The sequence below is a fragment of the Eumetopias jubatus genome, unplaced genomic scaffold, assembly GCF_037043125.1.
Source record: "Eumetopias jubatus isolate StellerSeaLion01/CBP00866 unplaced genomic scaffold, mEumJub1_p1.0 scaffold_7, whole genome shotgun sequence".
Taxonomy (NCBI): domain Eukaryota; kingdom Metazoa; phylum Chordata; class Mammalia; order Carnivora; family Otariidae; genus Eumetopias; species Eumetopias jubatus.
This window is the reverse complement of record NW_028274813.1, coordinates 52775602-52801402: the sequence shown is the minus strand read 5'-3', so window position 1 is coordinate 52801402 and position 25801 is coordinate 52775602. Positions and strand designations below refer to the sequence as shown.

Below are 25801 nucleotides of genomic sequence, written 5' to 3'. Positions count from 1 at the left end.
CAAGTCCAAGTAGGGATGAGGCTCCATGCAGTTTCCTGGGATCAGATCTTGATCTGGAAATCAGCAAACTAAAGAGACAAGTTATGTGCCCCACACATACCCAAAATAGGGTGGTGTGACAGACATAGAACAAGTGCAATAAATAGATACCCATTTAGTAAATAAAGAAAATAGAAAGTCACCAATCCATTGAAATTATAAAATCCAGCTGGGCATATGTTACCAGCTCATGATTAGGGCCTAATCCTGCTCCCTGGGAATGATTTTCCATAATTTTTGGTTGTTACCCCTCAGATCTTAATTTTGCCTTCTAAGTCATGCTTCCTTTTCCATAGAACTAATCCATTTCTGTAGCTGGGTAGCCTACGGAGTCTGCTTCCTGCCCACAGAAATTTAAGAATCCAAAAGCCTCTCTTCATTTTGTACAGTCTCCATTTGGTGGTGTTTTGGTTTTGGTTTTCTTTTTTCAGTATAAGTTGATATTATTACTATAAAAACTTTGTGGATTTAGAATCTATTCTATTCGGTAAAAAGCCACATATACAAATATCTTCTAGATAAGTCCTTTTCTACCTTGGGCTCCCTATGAAGTTACTGTGGGACAATACCCTTCAGATTTTTAAAAGCCTTATTGTTTAGGAGAGAGTATCTGTACTACAACCCCTTAAGAACCTTACAAGGCTTTTTATCTCTTTCTGAACTCATAACAAAAGGTTTTACAATCATATCCTCACTTCATCTTTACTTTGAGTCCATGATTTTCTAACAGAACCTTGAATTTTATCTTTGTTCTGTGGCTCTATCTTTCTTTGAGTATCTTCTGCTGGGAGACACTAAGGATAAGAAATAGTTTCATTTTCAGATCTTGTTCCTATATAGTTCCTCTAAATTCTGTTTGAAAGTTGAATAATTCCTTCTTTAGTACAGCTCTATCCATATCTTATGATACATAATTTAAAAACAAATAAATAAAATATAACTTTCAGCTTTCTGCCTGGAAATCTCCTAAGCCAGATCCATCAGCTCATTAAATACATTTTATGATTATCCATGGTATCACATTTGCTAAACCATCTGCCATAACAGAACAAGATCCTCCTTTCTTCCAGCTTCCAAAAACATTTTCCTTATTTTCTAAGCTCTCATTGACATCCTCCTCAATGACTGTCAGGATCCCACTAACAGTCTTCTCAAAGCCCTGTCAACTTCTGCCTCACATCTTGTCCCAAAGCCAGTGCCATGCTTTAGGTTTTTGTTACAACACCCCAAATTTTGTTCCTCTTGTCTAATACTATATAACTGCTCGAAAAAATAGTTGCTTAAAACAATAATTTTATTATAGCTCATGACTAAGGAAACCATGAATTTGGGCAAGTTTCAGTTTGGTGATCCTTACATTCCTTGTGGCATCAAGAGAAGTCACTCAGGGCTATTTACCTGGTGAATGAGAAGTTTGGAGGATTCAAGACAACTTCACTCATGGGGCGCCTGGGTGGCTCAGTCAGTTAAGCGTCTGCCTTTGGCTCAGGACATAATCCCAGGGTCCTGGGATCGAGCCCCGCATCAGGCTCCCTGCTCAGCAGAGCCTGCTTCTCCCTTTCCCTCTGCCTGCTGCTCTGCCTACTTGTGCTTTCTATCTCTCTGTCAAATAAATAAATATCTTTGAGGACTAGGAAAGATGGCGAAGGAGTAGGGGACCCTATTTCAACTGGTCCCCGGAATTGAGCTGGATATCTACCAGACCACTCTGAGCACCCACGAAACCAGCCTGAGATGTAAGAAGATTTGGATCTCCACAAACAGAATATTGCAGGCGGTTGGTTTTGAGGTATGAAGTGGGGAGCCCTGATTCCGCGGGCAGATATCAGAGGATAAACGGCAGCGGAAGGGAGCCTGGCCGTGGGGATCCTACACCGCTGGTGAGCAACAGCCTCGCACGCCCTGGGGACGGGGCACAGACTCACAGACCTGTAGCGCTGGGAAAGAACTTTAGGGCAGCCCCCGGGGCGGAAACCCGGAGAGTCGGGGTCCCGCGTGCGATCTGGGGGCGGCTGGCAGTTTTAGAAGCACAAAGGGCAGAGACGTGCTCTGACCTGGAGGCAGGACTGGGGGCGCTGCGGAGGGGCGCACAACCCAGGACACTGAAGTTTATAGCAGCACGGACAGAAACGGAGACAGTGTGGCCTGGAGAGCTCACTGAAGAACAGACTGTGGTCTCTCTGCCCTGAGACAGAGGTTTGGAAACAGTCTCTTCTGCTCTGACTCGCGGAAGAGACAAGGAAAGCGGCCAGAGAACAAAAGCCCCCAAAACTGATTCCCCGCTGAGCCCATCCCCTGCCATGGGCGGGGAGAGGTGGGGCAGGGCAACTCTGCCCAAAGAGGGTTGCCTGAGTAACAGTGCAGCCCGGCAGGCCCTGCCCCCAGAAGACAGGCTGGGAAAACAAGAGGCCAGCAACCCTAAGGTCCTAAGAAAACAGGTGCATCTTGCTTGGGTTCTGGCCAATAATTTGGACTCTATACATTCCCTCAAACACCCATCAACAGAATGACTAGGAGGAGGAGCCCCCAAAATAGAAAAGACTCAGAGATTATGACTTAGGCTGCAGATTTACAAATGGATGCAGATATAACCAAGATGTTGGAGATGGAATTCAGGCTAGCAATTGTGAAGACAATGGCTAGAATGGAGAAATCAATTAATGGCAAAATGGAGTCTCTAAGGGCAGAAATGAAAGCTGAATTGGCAGAACTTAGAAATGCTATCAATGAGATCCAATCCAATCTAGATAATCTAACAGCTAGGGTAAGTGAGGCAGAAGAACAAATAAGCGACCTGGAATAGATAGAAAGGGAAAAGGGGAGGCCAGGAAAAAAAACTCAGAATCCATGAAAATAGAATCAGAGAAATAAGTGACACCATGAAGCGTTTCGATGTCATAATAATTGGAATCCCGGAGGGAGTGGAGAGAGAGGACTAGAAGATATATTCAAGCAAATTGTAGCTGAGAACTTCCCTAATCTGGGGAATGAAACAAACATTCGCGTCCTAGAGGCAGAGAGGACCCCTCCCAAGATCAAGGAAAACAGGCTAACATCCCGGCATGTAACAGTAAAACTTGCAAATCTTAGAACCAAGGAAACCATCTTAAGGGCATTTAGGGGGAAGAGATTCCTTACCTACAGAGGGAGGAACATCAGAATAACGTCAGACCTATCCACAGAGACCTGGCAAGCCAGAAAGGCCTGGCAAGACATATTCAGGGTACTAAATGAGAAGAACATGCAGCCAAAAATACTTTATCCGGCAAGGCTTTCATTTAGAATGGAAATGAAAGAGCATAGAGCTTCCATGACCAGCAGAAACTGAAAGAATATATGACCACTAAGCCAGCCCTGCAAGAAATATTAAGGGGGGTTCTATAAAAGGAGAAAGACCCCAAGAGTGATGTACAACAGAAATTTACAGGGACAACCTATAAAAACAACATCTTCACAGGCAACATGATGACAATTAATTCATATCTTTCAATAATCACTCTCAACGTGAATGGCCTAAATGCTCCCATAAGACAGCACAGGGTTGTACGTTGGATAAAAAGACAGGACCCATCCATATGCTGCCTACAAGAGACTCATTTTGAACCTAAAGATACATCCAGACTGAAAGTGAAGGGATGGAGATCCATCTTCCATGCCAGCAGACCTCAAAAGAAAGGTGGGGTAGCAATTCTTATACCAGACAAATTAGATTTTAAAGTCTGTAATTAGAGACACAGTAGGACACTATATCATTCTTAAAGGGTCTATCCAACAAGAAGATCTAACAATTGTAAATACACCCCCAACATGGGAGCAGCCATCTACATAAGCCAACTGTTAACCAAAATAAAGAGTCATATTGATAACAATACATTAATTGTAGGAGACCTCCATATTCCACTCTCAGCAATGGACAGATCATCTAAGCAGAAAATCAACAAGGAAACAAGAGCTTTGAATGATACACTGGACCAGATGGACCTCAGAGATATTTACAGAACATTCTACCCTAAAACAACAGAATACTCATTCTTCTCGAGCACACATGGAACTTTCTCCAGAATAGACCACATACTGGGTCACAAATCAGGTCTCCACTGATACCAAAAATTGAGATTATTCCCTACATATTCTCAGACCACAATACTTTAAAACTGGAACTCAATCACAAGAAAAAATTTGGCAGAAATTCAAACACTTGGAAGCTAAAGACCACCCTGCTCAAGAACATTTGGGTCAACCAGGAAATCAAAGAAGAACTTAAACAATTCATGGAAATCAATGAGAACAAAACACATTGGTCCAAAACCTATGGGATTCTGCAAAGCCAGTCCTAACGGGGAAATACATAGCCATCCAAGCCTCACTCAAAAAAACAGAAAAATCCCAAATTCACCAACTAACTCTACACCTTAAAGAACTAGAGAAAAAGCAAGAAACTATGCCTAAGCCACACATTAGAAGAGAAATAATTAAAATTAGAGCAGAAATCAATGAGTTAGAAACCAGAAACACAGTAGATCAGATCAACGAAACTAGAAGTTGGTTCTTTGAAAGAATTAATAAGATCGATAAACCACTGGCCAGACTTATCCAAAAGAAAAGAGAAAGGTTCCAAATTAATAAAATTATGAATGAAAGGGGAGGAATCATGACTAACACCAAGGAAATAGAAACAATTATTAGAAATTATTATCAACAACTATATGCCAATAAACTGAGCAATCTGGATGAAATGGAGGCCTTCCTGGAAACCTATAAGCTGCCAAGACTGAAACAGGAAGAAATTGACAACCTGAATAGGCCAATCACCAGTAACAAGATTGAAGCAGTGATCAAAAACCTCCCAAAAAACAAGAGTCCAGGGCCTGATGGATTCCCTGAGGAATTCTACCAAAAATTCAAAGAAGAAATAATACCTATTCTACTGAAGCTGTTTCAAAAAATAGAAATGGAAGGAAAACTTCCAAACTCATTCTATGAGGCCAGCACTACCTTAATCCCCAAACCAGGCAAAGACCCTATCAAAAAGGAGAATTTCAGACCAATATCCCTGATGAATATGGATTCCAAAAACCTCAACAAAATCCTGGTTAATAGGATCCAACAATACATTAAAAGGATCATCCACCCCCTTTTACGAAGATGGTGCCAAAGGCTAAGAAGGAAGCCCCCGCCCCTCCCAAAGCCGAAGCCAAAGCAAAAGCTTTGAAGGCCAAGAAAGCGGTGCTGAAAGGCGTCCACAGTCACAAAAAAAAGAAAATCTGCATGTCACCTACGTTCCGATGACCCAAGACACTGTGTCTGCAGAGGCAGCCCAAATATCCTCGAAAGAGCGCCCTCAGGAGAAACAAGCTTGATCACTATGCCATCATCAAGCTCCCCCTGACCACTGAGTCAGCCATGAAGAAAATAGAAGACAACAACACACTTGAGTTCATTGTGGATGTCAAGGCCAATAAGCACCAGATCAAACAGGCTGTGAAGAAGCTCTACGACATTGACGTGGCCAAGGTCAACATCTTGATCAGGCCTGATGGAGAGAAGAAGGCATATGTTCAACTGGCTCCTGACTATGATGCTTTGGATGTTGCCAACAAAATTGGAATCATCTAAACTGAGTCCAGCTGGCTAAATCTAAATTAATTTTTTTTCAAAAAAAAAAGGATCATCCACCACGACCAAGTGGGATTTATCCCCAGGATGCAAGGGTGGTTCAACATTTGCAAATCAATTAATGTGATAGAACACATTAATAAGAGGAGGGAGAAGAACCATACGGTCCTCTCAATTGATGCAGAAAAAGCATTTGACAAAATACAACATCCTTTCCTGATTAAAACTCTTCAGAGTATAGGGATAGAGGGAACATTCCTCAAGTTCATAAAATCCATCGATGAAAAACCCACAGCGAATATTATCCTCAATGGGGAAAAGCAGAGAGCCTTTCCCTTAAGATCAGGAACAAGTCAAGGATGCCCACTCTCACCACTATTGTTCAACATAGTACTAGAAGTCCTGGCAACAGCAATTAGACAACAAAAAGAAATAAAAGGTATTCAAATTGGCAAAGAAGAAGTCAAACTCTCTTTTTTTGCAGACGACATGATACTTTATGTGGAAAACCCAAAAGACTCCACCCCCAAATTACTAGAACTCATACAGCAATTCAGTAATGTGGCAGAATACAAAATCAATGCACAGAAATCAGTTGCTTTCTTATACACTAACAACGCAACTGTAAAAAGAGAAATTAGAGAAATGATTCCATTTACAATAGCACCAAAAACCATAAGATACCTCAGAATAAACCTAACCAAAGAGGTAAAGGATCTATACTCTAGGAACTACAGAACACTCATGAAAGAAATTGAAGAAGACACAAAAAGATGGAAAAATATTCCATGCTCATGGATCAGAAGAATAAACATTGTTAAAATGTCTATGCTACCCAGAGTAATCTATACCTTCAATGCCAACCCCAATCAAAATTCCAAAGACATTTTTCAAAGTGCTGGAAAAAAAAATCCTAAAATTTGTATGGAATCAGAAAAGACCCCGAATCGCCAAGGAAATGTTGAAAAAGAAAAAGCTGGGAGCGTCACATTGCCTGATTTCAAGCTATTTTACAAAGCCGTGATCACCAAGACAGCATGGTACTGGCACAAAAACAGACACATAGACCAGTGGAACAGAATAGAGAGCCCAGATATGGACCCTCAACTCTATGGTCAAATAATCTTTGACAAAGCAGGAAAAACATGCAATGGAAAAAAGACAGTCTCTTCAATAAATGGTGCTGGGAAATTGGACAGCCACATGCAGAAGAATGAAACTCGACCATTCTCTAACACCATTCACAAAGATAAACTCACAGTGGATGAAAGACCTCAATGTGAGACAGGAATCCATCAAAACCCTAGAGGAGAACATAGGCAGTAACCTCTTTGACATCGCCCACAGCAACTTCTTTCAAGATACATCTCCAAAAGCTAGTGAAACAAAAACAAAAATGAACTTTTGGGACTTCATCAAGATAAAAACTTCTGCACAGCAAAGGAAACAGTCAACAAAACAAAGAGGCAACCCACAGAATGGGAGAAGATATTTGCAAATGACACTACAGATAAAGGGCTGGTATCCAAGATCTATAAAGAACTTCTCAAACTCAACACCCAAAAAACAAATAATCAAGTCAAAAAGTGGGCAGAAGATATGAAAAGACACTTCTCTGAAGAAGACATACAAATGGCTAACAGACACATGAAAAAATGTTCATCATCATTAGGCATAAGGGAAATTCAAATCAAAACCACATTGAGATACCACCTTACACCAGTTAGAATGGCAAAAATTGACAGGGAAAGAAACAACAAATGTTGGAGAGGTTGTGGAGAAAGGGGAACCCTCTTCCACTGTTGGTGGGAATGCAATTTGGTACAGCCACTTTGGAAAACAGTGTGGAGGTTCCTCAAAAATTTAAAAATAGAGCTACCCTATGACCCAGCAATTGCACTACTTGGTATTTACCCCAAAGACACAGATGTAGTGAAAAGAAGGGGCACCTGCACCGCAATGTTCAGAGCAGCAATGTCCACAATAGCCAAACTGTGGAAGGAGCAGAGATGCCCTTCAACAGATGAATGGATAAAGAAGATGTGGTCCATATATACAATGGAATATTACTCAGCCATCAGAAAGGATGAATACACAACTTTTGCATCAACATGGATGGGACTGGAGGGGATTATGCTACGTGAAATAAGTCAAGCAGAGAAAGTCAATTATCATATGGTTTCACTTATTTGTGGAACATAAGGAACAGCATGGAGGACATTAGGAGAAGGAAGGGAAAAATGAAGGGGGGGAAATCGGAGGGAGAGATGAACCATGAGAGACTATGGACTCTGAGAAACAAACAGGATTTTAGAGGGGAGGGGGGCGGGGGGAGGGGTTAGCCCGATGATGGGTATTGAGGAGGGCGCATACTGCATGGAGCACTGGGTGTTATATGAAAACAATGGATCGTGGATCACTACATCAAAAACTAATGATGTATTGTATGGTGACTAACATAACATAATAAAATTAAAAAATATATATATATATCTTTAAAAAAAAAAAGACAACTTCACTCACATCTCTGGCACCATGGCAGGGATGACTAGACCACTGGGCTTGGCTGGCTCTGTTGACCAGAATGTGGCCTCTCCAGCATGGCAGTCTTCTCACATGGTGGCTCAAGGCTCTAAGAGCAAGTGTTCAAATAAATAAAGCAGGAACTTCACAGTCTTTTATGACCTAGCCTCAGAAGTCATAGTGTTTCATTTCTGCTGTTCTGTACAGGTCAAAGAAATCACTAGCCTTCCCAGATTCAAGATGAGGAGATAAAGACTCAGTATCTTTGTGGAAAAAGTGTCAAAGAATGCACAGCCATTTTTAAAAGCCAACAGAGCAGATATGCAATACAGAAAATATTAAAGGAAGTCCTTAAGGCTGCCATGAAATGATACCAGATGGAAACTTAGAGCTACAGAAAAGAATGAAAAGCACCAGAAATGGCAATCATGTAGGTAAATAAAAAGGGCTTTTTTTTTCTTATTTCTTAAGTTCCCATGTAGCAGTAAAAAATATATGACGACCACAACACAAAAGACAGAAGTAAAATGGATCTGACCTTAGGCAATTGCAGAATCAACTCATTTTTGTCAACCAACATGGAAATTATCAATATTGTCAATCAATGAAGCAAGGGAGATAGAAAAGATGCCACTCTCAAAGAATACAATAATAAAAGCATTGACAACATGTCACAATATCAGAGGGGGTAGAAAAATGATATCAGGGTATTTTATTCCACTACATCTCTCCTTGAGATGTCACCATGGGCTAGCTGTGTCTGCAAGAGGACTTCTTCAGAAAGGCTCTCTGTCTCCAAGTTCAAATATCAAAGTCGTCCTCTCTCTCATCTTTTCAGGCACTTTTACTATCCCGGATACACACTTCATTATCTCTCTAGACCTACTTTAACATCTACTAACAAAGTTTATAGATTCAAAACAAAAATTCACCCTTTGGAAAAGTGATATTAAAAATAGTTCACTACTAATAATTAGAATCCCAAATAATGCTTATTAAGATGAGTAAATCAACATCTGTGTATTTTTAGGGAAAAACATCATCATTATTTTGAGGTACTTGATATAAAAAATTTGAACGGACTGTAAATCCATTGTCATTACCATAAGGAATTTCAAACTTAACACTTGTCAGCCGAAGAATGATTAGATTACAATTTTAAAGGATCAGAATATCTGATTTCTGGGGCACCTGGGTGGCTCAGTCCTTAAGCGTCTGCCTTCAGCTCGGGTCATGATCCCAGGGTCCTGGGATCAAGCCCCGCATCGGGCTCCTTGCTCGACGGAGAGACTGCTTCTCCCTCTCCCACTCTCCCTGCTTTTGTTCCCTCTCTCACTGTCTCTCTCTCTGTCAAATAAATAAAAATCTTAAAAAAAAAGAATATCTGATTTCTGATTGATGACAAATAAAAGATGTTTTGTCAAGTGAAAAAAATAAATCATCTTCTGCTATTTGTCATCACCTCCTTATGTGTACAAAAACTGGGTATACTTCTGAGGTTAGGTCATAAAAGGTCATGTAGGGTCTGTGTTGTTTACTGAAACACTTGCTCTTACAGCCCTGAGCCATCGTGTGAGAAGACAACATGCTGGAGAAGCCACAATACTGCTCAACAGAGCCAGCTGAGCCCAGCCTTCTGCCGATGGTAACCATCAAGAACCTGAGAATATCATTATTAATAGGTCTTGAAATGAGATGTGTATAGTCATTTCAAGCATAAACTCCAGTATTAATAAATCATGATCATGATTACTCACTGCAGGTGTCCGAGTTTGGAAAAGTGTTTAGCAGTGCCTATCAAAGTTGCCTGAACATATGCATACCATAAATCCAGTCATTTCACTCCTGCATGTATTTTCAAGAGGAATGTATGTGTATATTACATATACAAGTCCCAAAAGACATGTACTAGAATTTCAAACCAGACAGAACCTCTCAGATTAGCCAAAACTGGAAACTACCCAAATACTTATTGACAATAAATTGGATAAATAAATTATGTGCTATTTACAAAAGAATCCTAAGCAGTAATAATAACAATCTACATAGAACAACATGAATGAATCTCACAATGCTGAAAGAAGCTAGACACAAAAGAGTACATATTGTATGGTTCTATTTATATAAATTACAAAAACAGGCCACACTATTCTATGCTATTAGAAGTCAGGATGGTGTTTACCTTTGGGGCAGCAGGTAATGACAGGAAGGCAAGGTTGGAGCACTGGTATTGTTCTGCTTCTTGATCAGGGCGCTGGTTAGGTAAGTGTGGGAGTTTAAAAACATATCCACAGATCCTTGAGACCCCTTCCATGGGAAGGTGAAGTCCAATTCCCTCCCCTTTTATATGGGCTGGTCTTAGTGACTTGCGCCCAACAAACAATACACAGGAACTGACACTGCATGATTTCCAGTGCTGGTTAGAAAAGGCACTGCAGCTTCCACCTGGCCCTCTTTCTTGGGATGCTCACCCTGGGTACCCAGCCACCATGCTATGAAAAAACCGAGGAATCACGTGGAAAGGCCCTGTGGAGGTGTTCTGGTCACAGACATAGCTATAGTCCGAGCCAATAGGGGAGTATCAACAGCCAAACATATAAGTGAAGGAGCCTGCAGATGATTCCAGCCCCCAGCCTTTAATTTAACCTACCAAGCCTTGCCCAAATTGCAAATTCATAAGCAAAATAAATATTGCTATCTTAAGCCACCAGGTTTAGGGGTAATTTGTTAGGCGAGTATATGTAACTGGAACACACAACAGGTGTGCTCACTTTGTAAAAATTCATCAAGCTATGTAATTATGATAGGTACACCTTTCCCTATGTATTATTGTAATTAAGTTTGAATAAAGGTTTGAAATAAAAATCATATCATGGAAACAAGCTCAAATTTCTCATCAAATTTTTAAATAGATTTTATTGAGAAGTTTTATATAAATTCAGTGTTTCATATCTCCCTAATACTTGTGTTTTCCTTACAATTACATGATATAAAGAAAATGCGATGGATTTTTTTTACCACGCCCAATTTAGACACCTCCTAATCTCCACCAGTTTATCCTCATACACTGCCCAAATCTAATTATTTATCATGTATGGCTGTAAAAAAAGTTGGGAAGCACTGCTATAGGAGATATCTGCCCACCACCATTCCCTCTTCTTTTGTTAGTAGGATCTTACTGTCCTGGGGAGAACTACCTGCCTTCTGATCAACCAGGTTATCTGAGACCTAATTGCTCAACTTTTCCCTTAATTCTATTATTCTTCACATCCTTCTAATAAATTTCTATTTTATTTAAATTGATAATATTTGATCTCTAGTTTCTGCAACCAAAGAACACTTACTGGTACATATCTCCATGCTAGCACATGGCCATATAGTTGATGACGAATAAATATGAAATAAAATGTTTATAAAATGATTTCTGACAAAAGCAGAAAAACAGCATAGTGGAAAAAAATAGCCTTTGAAGAAATATTGCTGGAACAACAATATGTGAACTTGAATCCATGCCTTAAACCATAAAAAAAAAGTAACTCAAAATGCATCATAGACCTAAATATACAGCCTAAACTGTAAAACTTCTAGAACAAAACACAGTAAAAGGTCTTTGTGAACTTAGAGTAAGCAAAGATTTCTTAGAAATGACACTAAAAGCACAATCCATAAAAGAACATATTGGAGTTTATTAAAATTTAAAACTTTTGCTCTTCAGAATTCTCGTTGAGGGCGCCTGGGTGGCTCAGTCGTTAAGCGTCTGCGTTCGGCTCAGGTCATGATCCCAGGGTCCTGGGATCGAGCCTCATATCAAGCTCCCTGCTCAGCTGGAAACCTGCTTCTCCCTCTCCCACTCCCCCTGCTTGTGTCCCCTCTCTCACTGTGTCTCTCTCTGTCAAATAAATAAATAAAAATCTTAAAAAAAAGAAAAAAATCTTGTTGAGAATGAAAAGACAAGCCACAGACCGCAATAAAATCTTTGCAAAGCATGTATCTGATAAAGAACTTGTATCCAGAACATAGAAAGAACTCTCAAGACTTACAAAAACAACCACCCAATTTTTTTAATGGGACAAAGATCTAAACAGACACTTCACCAAAAAAGATACACGGATAGCAAATAATCACACAGAAAGATGTTCAACATCATTAGTCATTAGGAAAAAACATATTAAAAAATTTAACATATTAAAAAAACATATTAAAACCACTGCACACCTATTAGAATGGCTAAAATTAAAAATGACTGATCATACCAAATATTGTTGAGGATGTGCGGGAAATAGAACTCTGACTACAGTCTTGATGGGAATGTAAAATGGTTCAACCACCCTGGAGAACCATTTAGCAGTTTTTTAAAAACCTAAACATACATCTACCATATGACACAACCATTCCACTTCTAGATTTTTACCCGAGAAAAAAGGAAATATATGTCCACACAGACTTGTACACAAATGTTCATAGCAGCTTTATTGGTAATAGCCCCAAACTAAACACAACCCAAATGTCCACCAACAGATGAGTGGATAAGTTGCAGTACATCCATATAATGGAATACACTCAGCAATAAAAAGGAATGAACTATTGGTACACAGAACAATTTGAACAAATGTCTAGAGAGTGATACGGAGTAAAAAATACCAGACCAAAGAAAAAGAAATACATACTGTCTGATTCTACTTACATAAATCTTTAGAAAATGCAAATGAGTCTATAATGACAGAAAGTAGATCAGTGGTTGCTTAGGTGTGGGAGGCAGGGAGGGATGCAAGGAAGAAATTACAACAGGGCTTCAGGAAACTTGAGGATGATGGATATATTCACTTGACTAGATGATGGGGTATATATACATCAAAACTTCACAAATTACATACTTTAAATATGCTCCACATAGTACATGTCAATTATACCTCAATAGAGCTGTCTAAAACAAAAACAAAACAAAAACAAAAACCTCTATCTCAGCTGTCAGATTTTGAGGTGCAGAGAGGAAGCAGAATGGAAATCTCAGTTAAAGGCCTCAGTGAGGTTTGTGAATTATCCAAGTATGCAAAGAATCCATGTTTCTGTCGCCTAGCTAAGCTTCAGCACAATGAGCCATCTCTCTGCTATTCTCCAGCAATGGTGACAACCACCACTACTGGGTTCTGTTTTCAGGAAGAGAATAACCCAATCAGTATAAAATTAATTCCGTGTCTTGTGGAATTATATTGATCATATAATCCACATTTATAAACATTTTTCACGAGTGTTCTACTTGCAGGATAGTTTTAATATTGAGAGTAAACCTTTTGCATGTAAATCCCAATACAGACACACTAGTTATTTAATCTCTGGGAACCTCGGTTTCTTCATCTGTGAAATGCCATACAAAATAAGAAAAACAGGGAAACTGAAAAGAGCAGACTGTGCCAAAATTATTAATTCTTCCTTTTTGGCCAGAGCCTCTTTCCTCTCCCTCTGTTCTGAGAGATGTCCCTTTCTTCCCATCACCATCTGCAGTAATTATTTTGAGTAAGTCAACCTTCTCTCCGACGCTCCATTCCTCTATCACCAGACCCTTTGAGGGAGGTCGATGAGGAAGGTTCCCGCCATAGTCCTGACTGACGATCACTAGTCAAGAAGGGATCCACCAGATTCAGCTGTGACTGAGGACAACAACTAATGTGTTGGACTGGCCTTGAGCTCTCTGTATTGCATGTTCTGGAGGTTGGGTTTCACCTTCCAGACAATCATTATTTGCTGTACTGTTGGATGGGGAATATCCCAACAGTATCCGCATTTGTAATGGCGGGGAAGGTAGTTTTCCAGGGTGGCCTGTGTTCTCCGGGAGCTAACCATATGAGCTCTGACTCTTTAAAGAAGGATACAAGAACTAGGTCTTACGTAATAGGAATAATGGTTGAGCCCACTGACTGTAGCATTAAGCGGCTCCGGCTTCAATTCCCAGCAGTCACTTAATGTGTGGTACTTCAACATTTCTGAAACTCATTTTTTTTTCATCTCTACAGTGGGACTAGAACTATCTAATGACAATAAATGTTATTACCTTATATTGTAAATTACAGCACCCTGACCAATGATTACCTTGAAAACTAAAGAGAGCAGTTAACCCACTAATTCACCTTTTCTTAACTATATACTTAAAAGCTTGCATAATTAAAATTTGCTCGGAAAACAAACCTTTCCCCTTCTGAGTTAAGAATTTAAGAAGACAAGACCTAGAAACAAACGAAAATCAAGGTCCTAAAAAGGATACAAACCTCAAAAAGCCAGGAAGGTTTGCCAAGAAAGCTCCGCCCCCATGCAAGCCCTGCCCACTTCCGGCTGCCCCACCCACCCTCTAACACTGGAACACCGCCCCTCTCTACAAGGTCCCGCCCCCCGCACCTGATCTTGGCTCCCATTGGGCGAATCTGGATGCTATGTACACACCCGACACACGCAGGTTTGGCAGGGGCGTCTTCGCGCCTGCGCAGCAGCACCGTCAAGCGGCTCGGTACTAGGGACTGGGGGGAGGGGGGCGGAGGTCAGGCCGAATCTTTCTCCGTAATAAGAAGCTACGCATCCTGCGGTCCTGGCTCCGTGGGTCGGGTCGGATCGGGCCTGGGCGCTGGAGCTGCTGTGGCTCCCGCCGCGGCGGGTGCGATGGAGGCGGTGCCAGAACCCAGCACTCACGCCGGGGAGGCCCAGACAGCGGACGGTGCTAGTAGATGAAGCGGCGGCGGCGGCGGCAGCCGGGGCTCTCCATGAGCAAGCGGCGGCGGCGACCGGTGCGGCGGCACCGACGGTTTTCGGTCCCCGGGGAGGTACGAGAAGTCGGCTTCCTGGTGGACGGAGACTGGTCGGTGTGGGAACGCCTTCCGCGGCCCGGCTCTCCCGCCCGGCGCCCGCAGTCCCAGGCGCCTAGGGAAACACTACCTGGACGCGGGCCGGGCTATCCAGCCGTTTCACCTGCTCCAGGCTCGGGGACCTGCCAGCCGTGCGGGGCCAACCCTCGGTGCCAGGCCTTAGCGGGCGCAGAGGGCCGGGGGCGGGGTAGGCGTGGCCGGAGCGCGGAGGACAGAGGCGGGCGCCCATCGCGCGCCCAGCAGGTCCCTGCCCCGAAGCCCCGCGCTGCTTCAAGGGGGAGCGCGTGGCCGTTTTTCAGATTATTTCGGGGTGCTGATTCGAGAGGGAACCCTTAGGACCGCCGAGCTCTTAGGGAGTCTGGCATCCAGTGCCTAGGGCGAATGGTCTGGTCCTCACGACCAGCGTGGAGTACAGATGGTCACCCTTGAAAATGACCGCAAGAGAAAGGCGTCGTTTTGCCAAGGAAATAGAGGTTGGAGAGTTTTCCAGGTTTATTTAAACTGGAGGGCCTGTTGAATCAGGACAATAATGCCAGCAGGCTACATCCTCCAGGGCTTGTAATACAGTGCCTAACGAAACAAACAGTCTTTTCGACGATGTGGTGAAATCTTAAGACAGTTTGAAGTAAAGCTCTTTGCAGCCATCTCACCACCTTTTTTACTTATTTTTGTGGTAATTTACTTTATAACATCACCACCTTAATACTGAAACGATTAAGTGTCCTCTATTCTTCAATCCTTCCTCACCTGTCCTTTCCCTTCCCCCAGAGAAAGGCTGAAGAAGTTAGTTTCATTTTATGTATATATAAGTATATATAAAATTGTAGTTTATTTCTCTTAAGTATAACTGTTGCTGTACTACTCCTTATTTGGTCGTGTCTAAAAGATAATTTGAAGAAAAATAGTGCAGAGATTTACGGCTCCTTCCCAATGCAACTTTTGGGAATCTGAGCTCAGGCTTGTGACCTTGCTACAAAGTTTTTAAAAATTAAATAGAAATAAGTAAAACCATGAAGAAGGTTATCTTGATTTTTAAAAGTATTTGAATGCTATATGACTTTTTAAAAATCTGCTCCAGAAACATTAAGAAGAAACAGTTTGTGTTTGCCTGAGGCTCCAGATTTACCACGCCCTCTGATTCCTAAATGGTTGACTAGAGCCAACAACATGTTACCGACTATGAATAAACATCTACACTTAAGACTAAATATAGTGTTGAATATTTTAGAGCCCTCAGTCTTGCCTCAAGACGAAAATACTGTGCGCGCGCCCGCGTTTAATATATTGTAGAACTGAATTCTTAGTCTGCTAGTATTGTAAAATCAGTTTGAATTTAATTTCTTTAAAGTGTAAAACAGTTTTTTTTTAACTGAAGTATAGTTGACACAATGTTACATTAGTTTCAGGCGTACAACATAGTGATTCAACAACTCTATATGCCATGTGAACTTTATTTCTCACAGAAATAAAACACATAGGTCTGCGGTATTGAGTATTGGATTTATGTTGTGCTTGGGAGGATGTGTGTGGCACTTTGAAAAGATTGTCAAAATAAGACACCTGAGTCACTGACTTCTCACTTCCTCTTCCTCAGATGCTTTGCTTTCCTTTTTCATGAAAATATACTTTTCCATAGAAGTAACATTGAGAAACCGTGATGTTTTTAGTTTAGACATTTATTGTGCCAAGTAAAGCAGTGTTTTCAATTCAGTATTCTTTAACTTTTTTAAAATGTTGCTTTATATAACACACATGACACGAACATGTTTGTTATAATACTATCAATGACTAAAAACAAATCATTTAGCTAACCTCAAAGTTAGGAGAAGGATAAATAACAGTTTAAATAAAGAGGACACCCAGTTCATTCCCAAAACATTCAAAGATGGGAATCAGATTACTTACCAAGTTCTGAGTCAGATCTTCACAGCATGCCTCTGTAGTTAGAACTATAGAATATCCAGCATGGTCCTAAATTGCAAGTGAAAATCCCAAAGTGCATAGAAATGATTTTTATATCAGCTGTGCCACTATTCAGTTAAGTACTCTGGATTACTTTTCATATGTGGTCTTTCAAAGATAATTGGCCATTATTCTGTAGCCCAACTAAGAATTCCATTATAGCAATTTCATAAGTGGAATTATGCATATTAAAAAGGAAATGAAGTACAGCTTGTATTTTGAAGGGAGAAAGAGGTTTACATTAGGAATGCACCCAACCAAATTTAGATTGCATCTTCAAATAGCTCTGTTTGCATTTAGAATTTTTTATTTCAGGGTCTTCTTATATCAAAGATAAAATCTGCAATATAATTAGTATAGAAGTCTATTAAATGCTCATCCTGTACCCCAAAAAAGATTGTACTTCTTAATGGTCTTTCCAGAGGCCATGCATATTTCAAAAAATGGCTCAGCTTGAATTGTTTTAAGTTTTTTCCTTATATTGGTAGGCCTTCTGACCAAATTTAATTTAAATCTTTTTTTAAGATTTTATTTTTAAGTAATCTCTATACCCCATGTGGGGCTCGAACTTAAAATCAGGAGATCAAGAGTCACATTCTCTACCAGCTGAGCCAGCCAGGCGCCCCTAATTTGAAGCTTTAGATAGCTTTGTTTTCATTTAAACATGTTTCGTGCATTTAACATATGAAATCACAAATTTACATGTCCTATCTTAAACTTTTAAAATGCAGGATGAAGACACTGTATGAAGAGATCAAAGCATCAATTAAAAATAACTATAACCAAGACCGCTCATTTTGGAGGCCTGTTCTTCCTTGGGGAGGTGTTTTTACTATCAAAGCTGGCCGCAAAGCAGTGTCCTGTACACCACTCTACGTTGAAATAAGACTGAAAAACACCTGCACCATAGATGGATTCTTGATGTTATTATATGTCATTCTTAATGAAAATGAAAATTTCCCCAGGGAACTCTCTCTTCATTTAGGTAGAGAGTTTGTAGACTGTTTCCTTTATTTAATGGACACCTACAGTTTCACAACTGTGAAGCTACTTTGGATTTGGGACAAGATGGAAAAACAGCAATACAAATCTGAAGTTCATAAGGCTTCATTAATCATTGATCTATTTGGGAATGAGCACGATAATTTTACAAAAAATCTCGAAAATCTCATGTCTACCACGCAAGAGAGTTATTGTTCCAACTGGCGATGCCCAACTCGAGTGCAGGAAGATCAGCAACGCACAATTAATATAAAGTAAGTTCCTTTGAAGTCTGACACTTTTAGCAAAGATAATATACTTTTTAGATGAATGTTGCTATAAATAAATAAATATAGGTAAAGTATTTCCTAAAGTACAGACCCTGTGTAATTACTTACACATAGCAACCCCACAAATGCAGGGCTATAGTAAGTCCCATGACAAAAGTGTTACTGTTTATTAAATCCAAATATCTTGGAATTGACTTTGTAAAACCAATTGATAACTATTTCACTTGAAAAGTAATGAATTAGTCAGTATGCAAAATGTTTTATTCTTGCTTTGAATTGCTAATATGAATGTGTAGATAATTTTTGTGTCATAAACGTAACCTCTTACAGAACATTTAATACTATATTAGAATGTGTCACCTCTTGAATGGATTTATGTTGGGTTGGCTATTTCTACATGAACAAGATTGAAAGTATTCTTTCATGTCATGGCCAGGGCATAATTATAGACAGAAACCCCAAACTTGGACTCTTCATACGTGGAGAGGATATGGATATGAGGAGCTTTTTCACTGACTAGGAGAGGTGTTTATAGCCTGCTGTGTAATTTTGGCTTTGAGAGAGAAGGCAGACCTCCAGGCTGATAAATGATGATAGGGAGGAAGGCCAAACTGGCAAGCCCTAGTGGAGTGTTGGGAAACATCAAAGCCCCAGGGGACATGAGATGGAAAGAAGATAACTGCCAGTGGAAAAACAGGACCAAAAAACAAACCCAAACACATTGTGTCTCAGAGTGTATTTGGCCCTGTCCAGAGAAGCAGCCTAATAGATACTCCCTTTTTGGAATGTACATCACATACCCTGACTTAACTGAATTCACATTTGTTTATAGCGTATTTAGTTTAATATTGAAACATCATGCTACTTACGGAAAGCTGAAGATCTTTTATTCTTTTTAAGAATCTGCCAATTAATGTCTTTCTTGTTTCTGAAATACACTTTGTCCATTTCCCTGTATTGCTGATATGATGATGTGGAGTTTGAAATCTGTCAGGGAAAAAAGTTTCATTACTCTAAATTGTAATGGACTAAAAAGCATTTTAGAAATCTGTTTTTTCAAAACAAGTATCAATTTGTGTATGTTCTGAAACAAAAATATTTATAATCCTATATTAATACTAATATTTTAAGCTTCTCAATGAAATATTTCTCATCATACTATATGTATAGTATGTATCTGTATTCTCTATAACTTTTTAAGGCTTTTGCCTATATTTTAATCCTATATTTAAAACAATCTCTGAAGGGCGCCTGGGTGGCTCAGTCATTAAGCATCTGCCTTCGGCTCAGGTCATGATCCCAGGGTCCTCGGATCGAGCCCCACATCAGTCTCCCTGCTCCGTGGGAAGCCTGCTTCTCCCTCTCCCACTCCCCCTGCTTGTGTTCTTGCTCTCGCTCTCTCTCTCTGTGTCAAATAAATAAATAAAATCTTAAAAAAAAAAAAATCTCTGAAGCATGTAGGAAGAAATTTTTTAACAAATCAGGTAACAGAAGCCAACAATGGCTGTAACTTGCATTTAGTCATGTAACTAATTGGCAGCTGTCCTAACTGGGTCCTCCTTTCTTCCCCCAAAACCACAATCCCCTCTACTGAAACCTCTCAAAAATTTTTTAAAGTAACAACTGCATATTTCAGGATCAGTTTCCAGAAAGATTTAATGTTTCTTGGAAAACTTCATGTATTAATGTTTATTAAGTTCAACTGATTTCTATAATTACAACGAATACAAAGATGAAAAACAGAGGTTTCTATAATTATAACAAATACAAAGATGAAAAACAGAGGTTGGGGCACCTGGGTGGCTCAGTCGTTAAGCGTCTGCCTTCGGCTCAGGTCATGATCCCGGGGTCCTGGGATTGAGCCCCACGTCGGGCTCCCTGCTCAGCGGGAAGCCTGCTTCTCCCTCTCCCACTCCCCCTGCTTGTGTTCCTGCTCTCGCTGTGTCTCTCTCTGTCAAATAAATAAAATATTAAAAAAAAAAGAAAAACAGAGGTTATACTTTTATACTTGGTTTGCTAATAATGAATTGACCTGTAAAATTGGTTATCCTAATAATGTTTTTAACATGTAAAATTCCAAAGCAATTCTTACATACATTTTGTATTTGTTGTAGTCCTCCCCAAGAAATTCCTCATGGAAACTTGATACGACTGGCTGTGGATGAGTTATTCTGTTCCAGGATTGAACTGTGTGAAGAGAGTGGGTGAGTATATTGATAGACATTTAAGATGAAAGTATTTCTGTTTTTTATAAAGAAACCTGAACAGATATGTTCTTTGATGTTAATACTTCAGGATATAGCAATTCACATATATTTAGGAAGCCTAATGTTTTTAGAATCTTAACACCTACGATAGTTTACTATGCCATCTTATGCTGTGTTGTCATTATAAAATTTCACTATATAGAATATACTACATTTAATTGATGAATACAAAGCAAATGCCTTTTCTTTTTTTCCCCACTGCTGAGTAGGTACAATAAAACCTTGGTTAACCGGAACCCAGCTAATCGGACTCTCAGTTAACTGGATTTTTTTCTGCATTCCTCATTTAGGAGAAAGAGGTAAATGGCAACCAAAAAATATAACATAGTTTAAAAAAATTCAAAAGGGGCAGAACATATTCATCCCAGTCTCTTAACAATTTATATATCTACAGTATTGTACAATGAGAATTAAGATTTAGAAGGATGATCTTACAGCTAATTAATCACAAAAGAAGGGAAGAATAAAATACATTCAGTTAATTGTACTTAAATCCAGAAAGTGAACTAATGTATTTTAACAGCAAATACTGAAACAAAATGGTTTTCTGGTTAATACTTTAGTCAGTAACGTTTGTGAACCAAAATACTGTGCCCTGAGTATTCCGGTTAATCGAGATTTTACTGTATTTGTGGTATTCTGATTTGTGGTATTCTGATCCATATGCTTAATATGTGAGACTACTAAGAAAACAGAATTTGTTTCATCCTAGTGGCAAAAAGATGCAATTAGGGAATTTTATGCAATATAAAGAGGACTGGAAGAGTCCTACTATTTACCTCTCTGCCAGTATTATCCTTTGAAACCAGCTGAGAGAGGGAAAAAAAAACGTATGGACATATAAAAGCTTTTATGTCAGTTCAAAAAACTACATATTTTATAAGCTTAGAAAAAAATAGCTAGCTTTTCCTGGAGTTTTGCAAGTATTATTTCTTGTATAGAATCTCACAGCCTATAAACTTCTAGGCATAGATATATAAAATACTAATATAGCCACAGCATTACCCACACCTAAAATAGATAATTATACTTATTATGAAATTAAGTAATAAAGACAACCCAGAAGTGATAAAATGCAATTTTGTTTCAAGTGTAATAAAGTTCATGCCTATTTTCAATTTTAGGTGTGGTGGCTTAAGAGAATTTTCCCAGCGAGTTTTCTGCCATGGGGCACCCCCTTTTGTTGTCTTAAATATGCAGCATTGGAAATCTGAAGATCTGGCATATGTACCATATTACTTGGATTTATCTGATCACAAGTAGGTGTTTTTTTGTGTGTTTTATAAAACTAATAAAAAGTAAATTTATTTTCTATTTTTCTGCTATTCTATCATGACTGTGACTAGCCCTTAAGGAAATATTGTTGAAAATATCATAGTTATCTGTAATTCTGTATATCCTGAATAAGATTAGAATCTACTACAGGGGGTTAGTCATTGGCAATGTGCATGGTAGTTGGACTATGGAATAGACAGAATTGAATTCAAATCCCAGACCCACCTTTTACAAGCAATGTAACGTTGGGCCCTAACTTAACCAGCTTACACATCAGTTTCTTATTCTATGAAACTGAGATGACAGTACCTATCTGGTACATTATTGTGAGATTTGATGAGATAACACATGTAAAGTGTTTAGTCTAGTACCTGACACGTAGTAAATAGTAATGACTGGCTATTACTTGTATGTCAAGTCAAAGTAGTGTATAGTAGAAGGTTATCGTTTAAACAAAAAATGTTACTTTCAGCATTATAGATAAAAATGTATGCATACAAGTTAGGACATACAGGGTCTTTTTTGCCTTTAAAAGGTTTTCTCTTATTTAATAGAATGATACAAATTATGAGTTAACCTGTTAAAATGTTTTTCAGAATACTTAAATTATGTCAATTTTTTTAAATTCTTAAATATTTTACTCCAAATTATCAGTTATAGTATGTGCTTTTTACAGGCAGATATCTTTTTTTAGGTACTACAATGCAAACAATATCAATATTTTTATTCCTTAAATAAAAATTTAAGGGGCATCTGGGTGGTTCAGTTGGTTAAGCATTCGACTCTTAATCTCAGCTCAGGTCTTGATCCTCAGGGTTGTTAGTTCAAGCCCCGTGTTGGGCTTCACGCTGGAATTGAAGCCTACTTAAAACAACAACAACTTCAGGAATGTTTAAATATAACGTTTTGTCTTTTTTGCTACACTTTGTCATTTAATTTGCAGGTATTTGTTGGAAGGTGCCACATTATTTAACAAAGAGGAACATCATTATTCTGCAGCTTTCCAAATTGATGGACATTGGATGCACTACGATGGCCTCAGAAATGTGAATTTAATTTTGTTAAATAAACCCCCAGAATTTCTCCTCTTGTCATCATTGGTTTATATTCGAGCAACAGAGAAATAAATATAGACTGATGCTAAATTAAATTGTTTTCCCTCCTGCCCATGCTCCCCCAGATGAAGGGCTTTTATTTTGTATATACTTGGTATCCAAGGAAATAGTTGAACTATACTAGTTTCAGAGGTGTATTTTCCAGTGTTTAGCCCCAGGTAAATATTATATATAGACAATCTATGCAAAAATATTTGTATTTCTTTTTTCTATGTCCTGGGTTATTTTTATATAAGCATACTTTATGTTGAAATAAAATACATCTTGTAGCCTTTGTATTTTTTATTTATATGTACTCAAAAGATTTTACAGTTCTGTCCTTGAAACCAAGAAAATACTTCATCATTTGAATTCTCAGTTTTTCTTTTTGGGTATTCAAATAAAACCAGTGTACAAGTCAGTATTTCAGTTTATATAAATTTAACAGTTCAAAATGTATCTGACTATATTTTTTTGCCCTACCTCACTAAAATCCAAAGTGCACTGTTGGATCTAGTATGGATTTGAATGTAGAACTTATAGATGGCTTAATCTTTTTTACTTGTTGATTTGCCTAATTTCCCTGCAGCGGTTTTTAAAAATACTTTGGTGAGAATGATTTTCTGACCTTGAATTATTTCTTTATAATTGCAAATTACTTTAACCACTTGCTCTAAAGTATTATAAACCTGCCAGCAGATTTTAAGTGTTAACTTGCAAGCTTAATTAAAGTTATTGTTACAAATAAATTATATAACTAATCTAACATAATTAAATGTAATGGAAATTTTCTAATAAAAATCTATTCTGAAGATAAGACAACTATAAATAAATATCAGCAACTGGATGCTTACTAATGCTGGATTAACAATAGAAATGTACTTTAAATATATATTTAAGAGAAAACGGTACCTGGAATATTTGTTTCCTCTTAAGTCATATTGGCACAGAGAACAAAGAAGTACCTAAATTTTTGGAGTAACAAACTGTTGGCTTCCTTGTAAGTAGTAAACTGATAGCATGAGGGTTTGTTTTGCAATATAAATCACTAGAATTTTATAGTTATCAGAAATTATGTTTGTTTTCAAAACCCTAAGATTTTTGTTCCTTTTGCAATTTCAAGGAAAAAAATTAAGTAATCTCCTCAAGGGAAAATACTTTTTGCAATTTACCAACATTCACTTTATTGTTTAATTTCAGTAAACAGTCCATCTTAGGTTTTGGGTTGGGACTGCGTGCAGTATACTTGGAGATTTCTGTGTGACAACACAGTTCACTGCCATATACCAAATTGGTAAGATTTAATTCAGTAAATTAAATCTTACATTGGCTTGGTGCCATGTTGAAATAACTTACAAAAGAATGAATAAATGTGAGTATAACATTGCTGAGAATGCCTCACTTTGAGTGAATACTGTGAAAATTGCACCTTGCATAAGATAAAAAATAGTGATTTATTTTACAAAAAAATTACCCCAGAGTTTATTTAAATAGTCCCCCACATGTATTTACATAGGATTTGATTTACAGTGAATTTTTATGTGGACACCTTATTGCATGAATCAAAGTATACAAAAACACAACTATTAGCATATATATAAGTGGTTCATTAGCATAATTATTCCTAATGCAGATTATTCTTTTAAGAATTGCACTTTATTTGGAATAATACTAGTTTATCACAAAACAGTGACTTACCTACCTCACAGGGTTGTTGTGAGGATTAAGATGTTTGTTAAAATCTTGACTACCTTGAACGTGCTAATAAAAAATATATTTTTTTCTACCTCTTTCATATATAGGCAAGTCTCCCAGATTCTCTGTTACTAATAAACTTTTTAGATCTTTTCTTATAAATTATTTATTTGGGCAGTTGCTCCTATCAGTAATGGACTTAATGTATAATAGAATCTAAGTATGCCTTCTGGACCCCAAGATGGTTGGATTTTAAGGATAATAGGTAGTTTATTGTTACAGTAGTGGTTGTTGGTAGATAGAAGCAATTTCCCCTGCTGACCAAATAGGTAGAAAAGGAGTGAAAAATAGATTATTTGCAGGATGTGAAGATGAGGGTATGGAAAATTCTTTACAACCTTAAACACCCTTAGAAAAATTGGAATACTGGGGTGGGGGAGGGGGGAAGCAGTGAAAGATGTGACAAAATAATAAAAAAAATTTTTTTTAGATTTTTATTTATTTGAGAGAGAAAGAGAGCACAAGCCAGAGGAGGAGCAGAGGGAGAGGGAGAAGGAGGGAGTCTGATGTGGGGCTCAATCCCAGGACCCCAGGATCATGACCTGAGCCGAAGGTAGACACTTAACTGACTGAGATACCCAGGTGCCCTCAGAATCCATTTTTAATAAAAATGCCAAAAACCATAACTAAACTCTATGGGGGAGAGCAAAAATGATTTTAAAACCCCGGCTTCAATCAGAGGGGCATAAAGGACAAATAAAGCAAGTTTAAAAAGGAATGTCCAACTTTGCAGCAAAAGAAACCTTTTGCCTCCTATTTAGCAAATAATATTACTTAGATTTATCCTTCAAAGTAGCTTTTCATTATTATTATAGTTGATTTAATATCTGAGGCATTGTCACTGGATCTGATCCAATTAAAAAGAAAGAAAACTACCATAGGCATGTTTGCTAGGGTGACTCCCATGTTCTATGTCATTTTTAGAGTATGAGTAAACAACTAAGCTATATAAGCAGATGACTTCTAGGACGCATACACAAAAAGCTGTACATGTTGAGCATATCAAGAGTTTAGTATTATAATTAAATGATTTAATGATATTTAGTTATTTGAAAAATAGTTGTGCTATAGGCATGAAGGGCAAGCAGTTCATGCAAAAGTGACTTCAATTATTGCTGCTGAACTATAGCCAAAGCAAACATTTAATT

The 25801-nt window shown here is 38.5% G+C and overlaps 1 protein-coding gene and 2 pseudogenes across 1 annotated transcript; 2 read left to right on the top strand and 1 right to left on the bottom strand.

The window, feature by feature from the left end:
* Positions 1-15: 15 nt before the first annotated feature.
* LOC114206957 (large ribosomal subunit protein uL23-like) lies at positions 16-5676 on the top strand (annotated as a pseudogene).
* Positions 5677-14601: 8925 nt separating this feature from the next.
* On the bottom strand, positions 14602-15258 carry LOC148163891 (uncharacterized; annotated as a pseudogene).
* DORIP1 (dopamine receptor interacting protein 1) lies at positions 14688-23612 on the top strand. Its single transcript, XM_028102411.2, has 5 exons — positions 14688-14987; positions 17723-18247; positions 20377-20466; positions 21654-21788; positions 22748-23612. The coding sequence occupies exons 2-5, from the start codon at positions 17724-17726 to the stop codon at positions 22929-22931; spliced, it is 933 nt and encodes a 310-aa protein (XP_027958212.1). The 5' UTR covers positions 14688-14987; position 17723; the 3' UTR covers positions 22932-23612.
* Positions 23613-25801: the final 2189 nt, after the last annotated feature.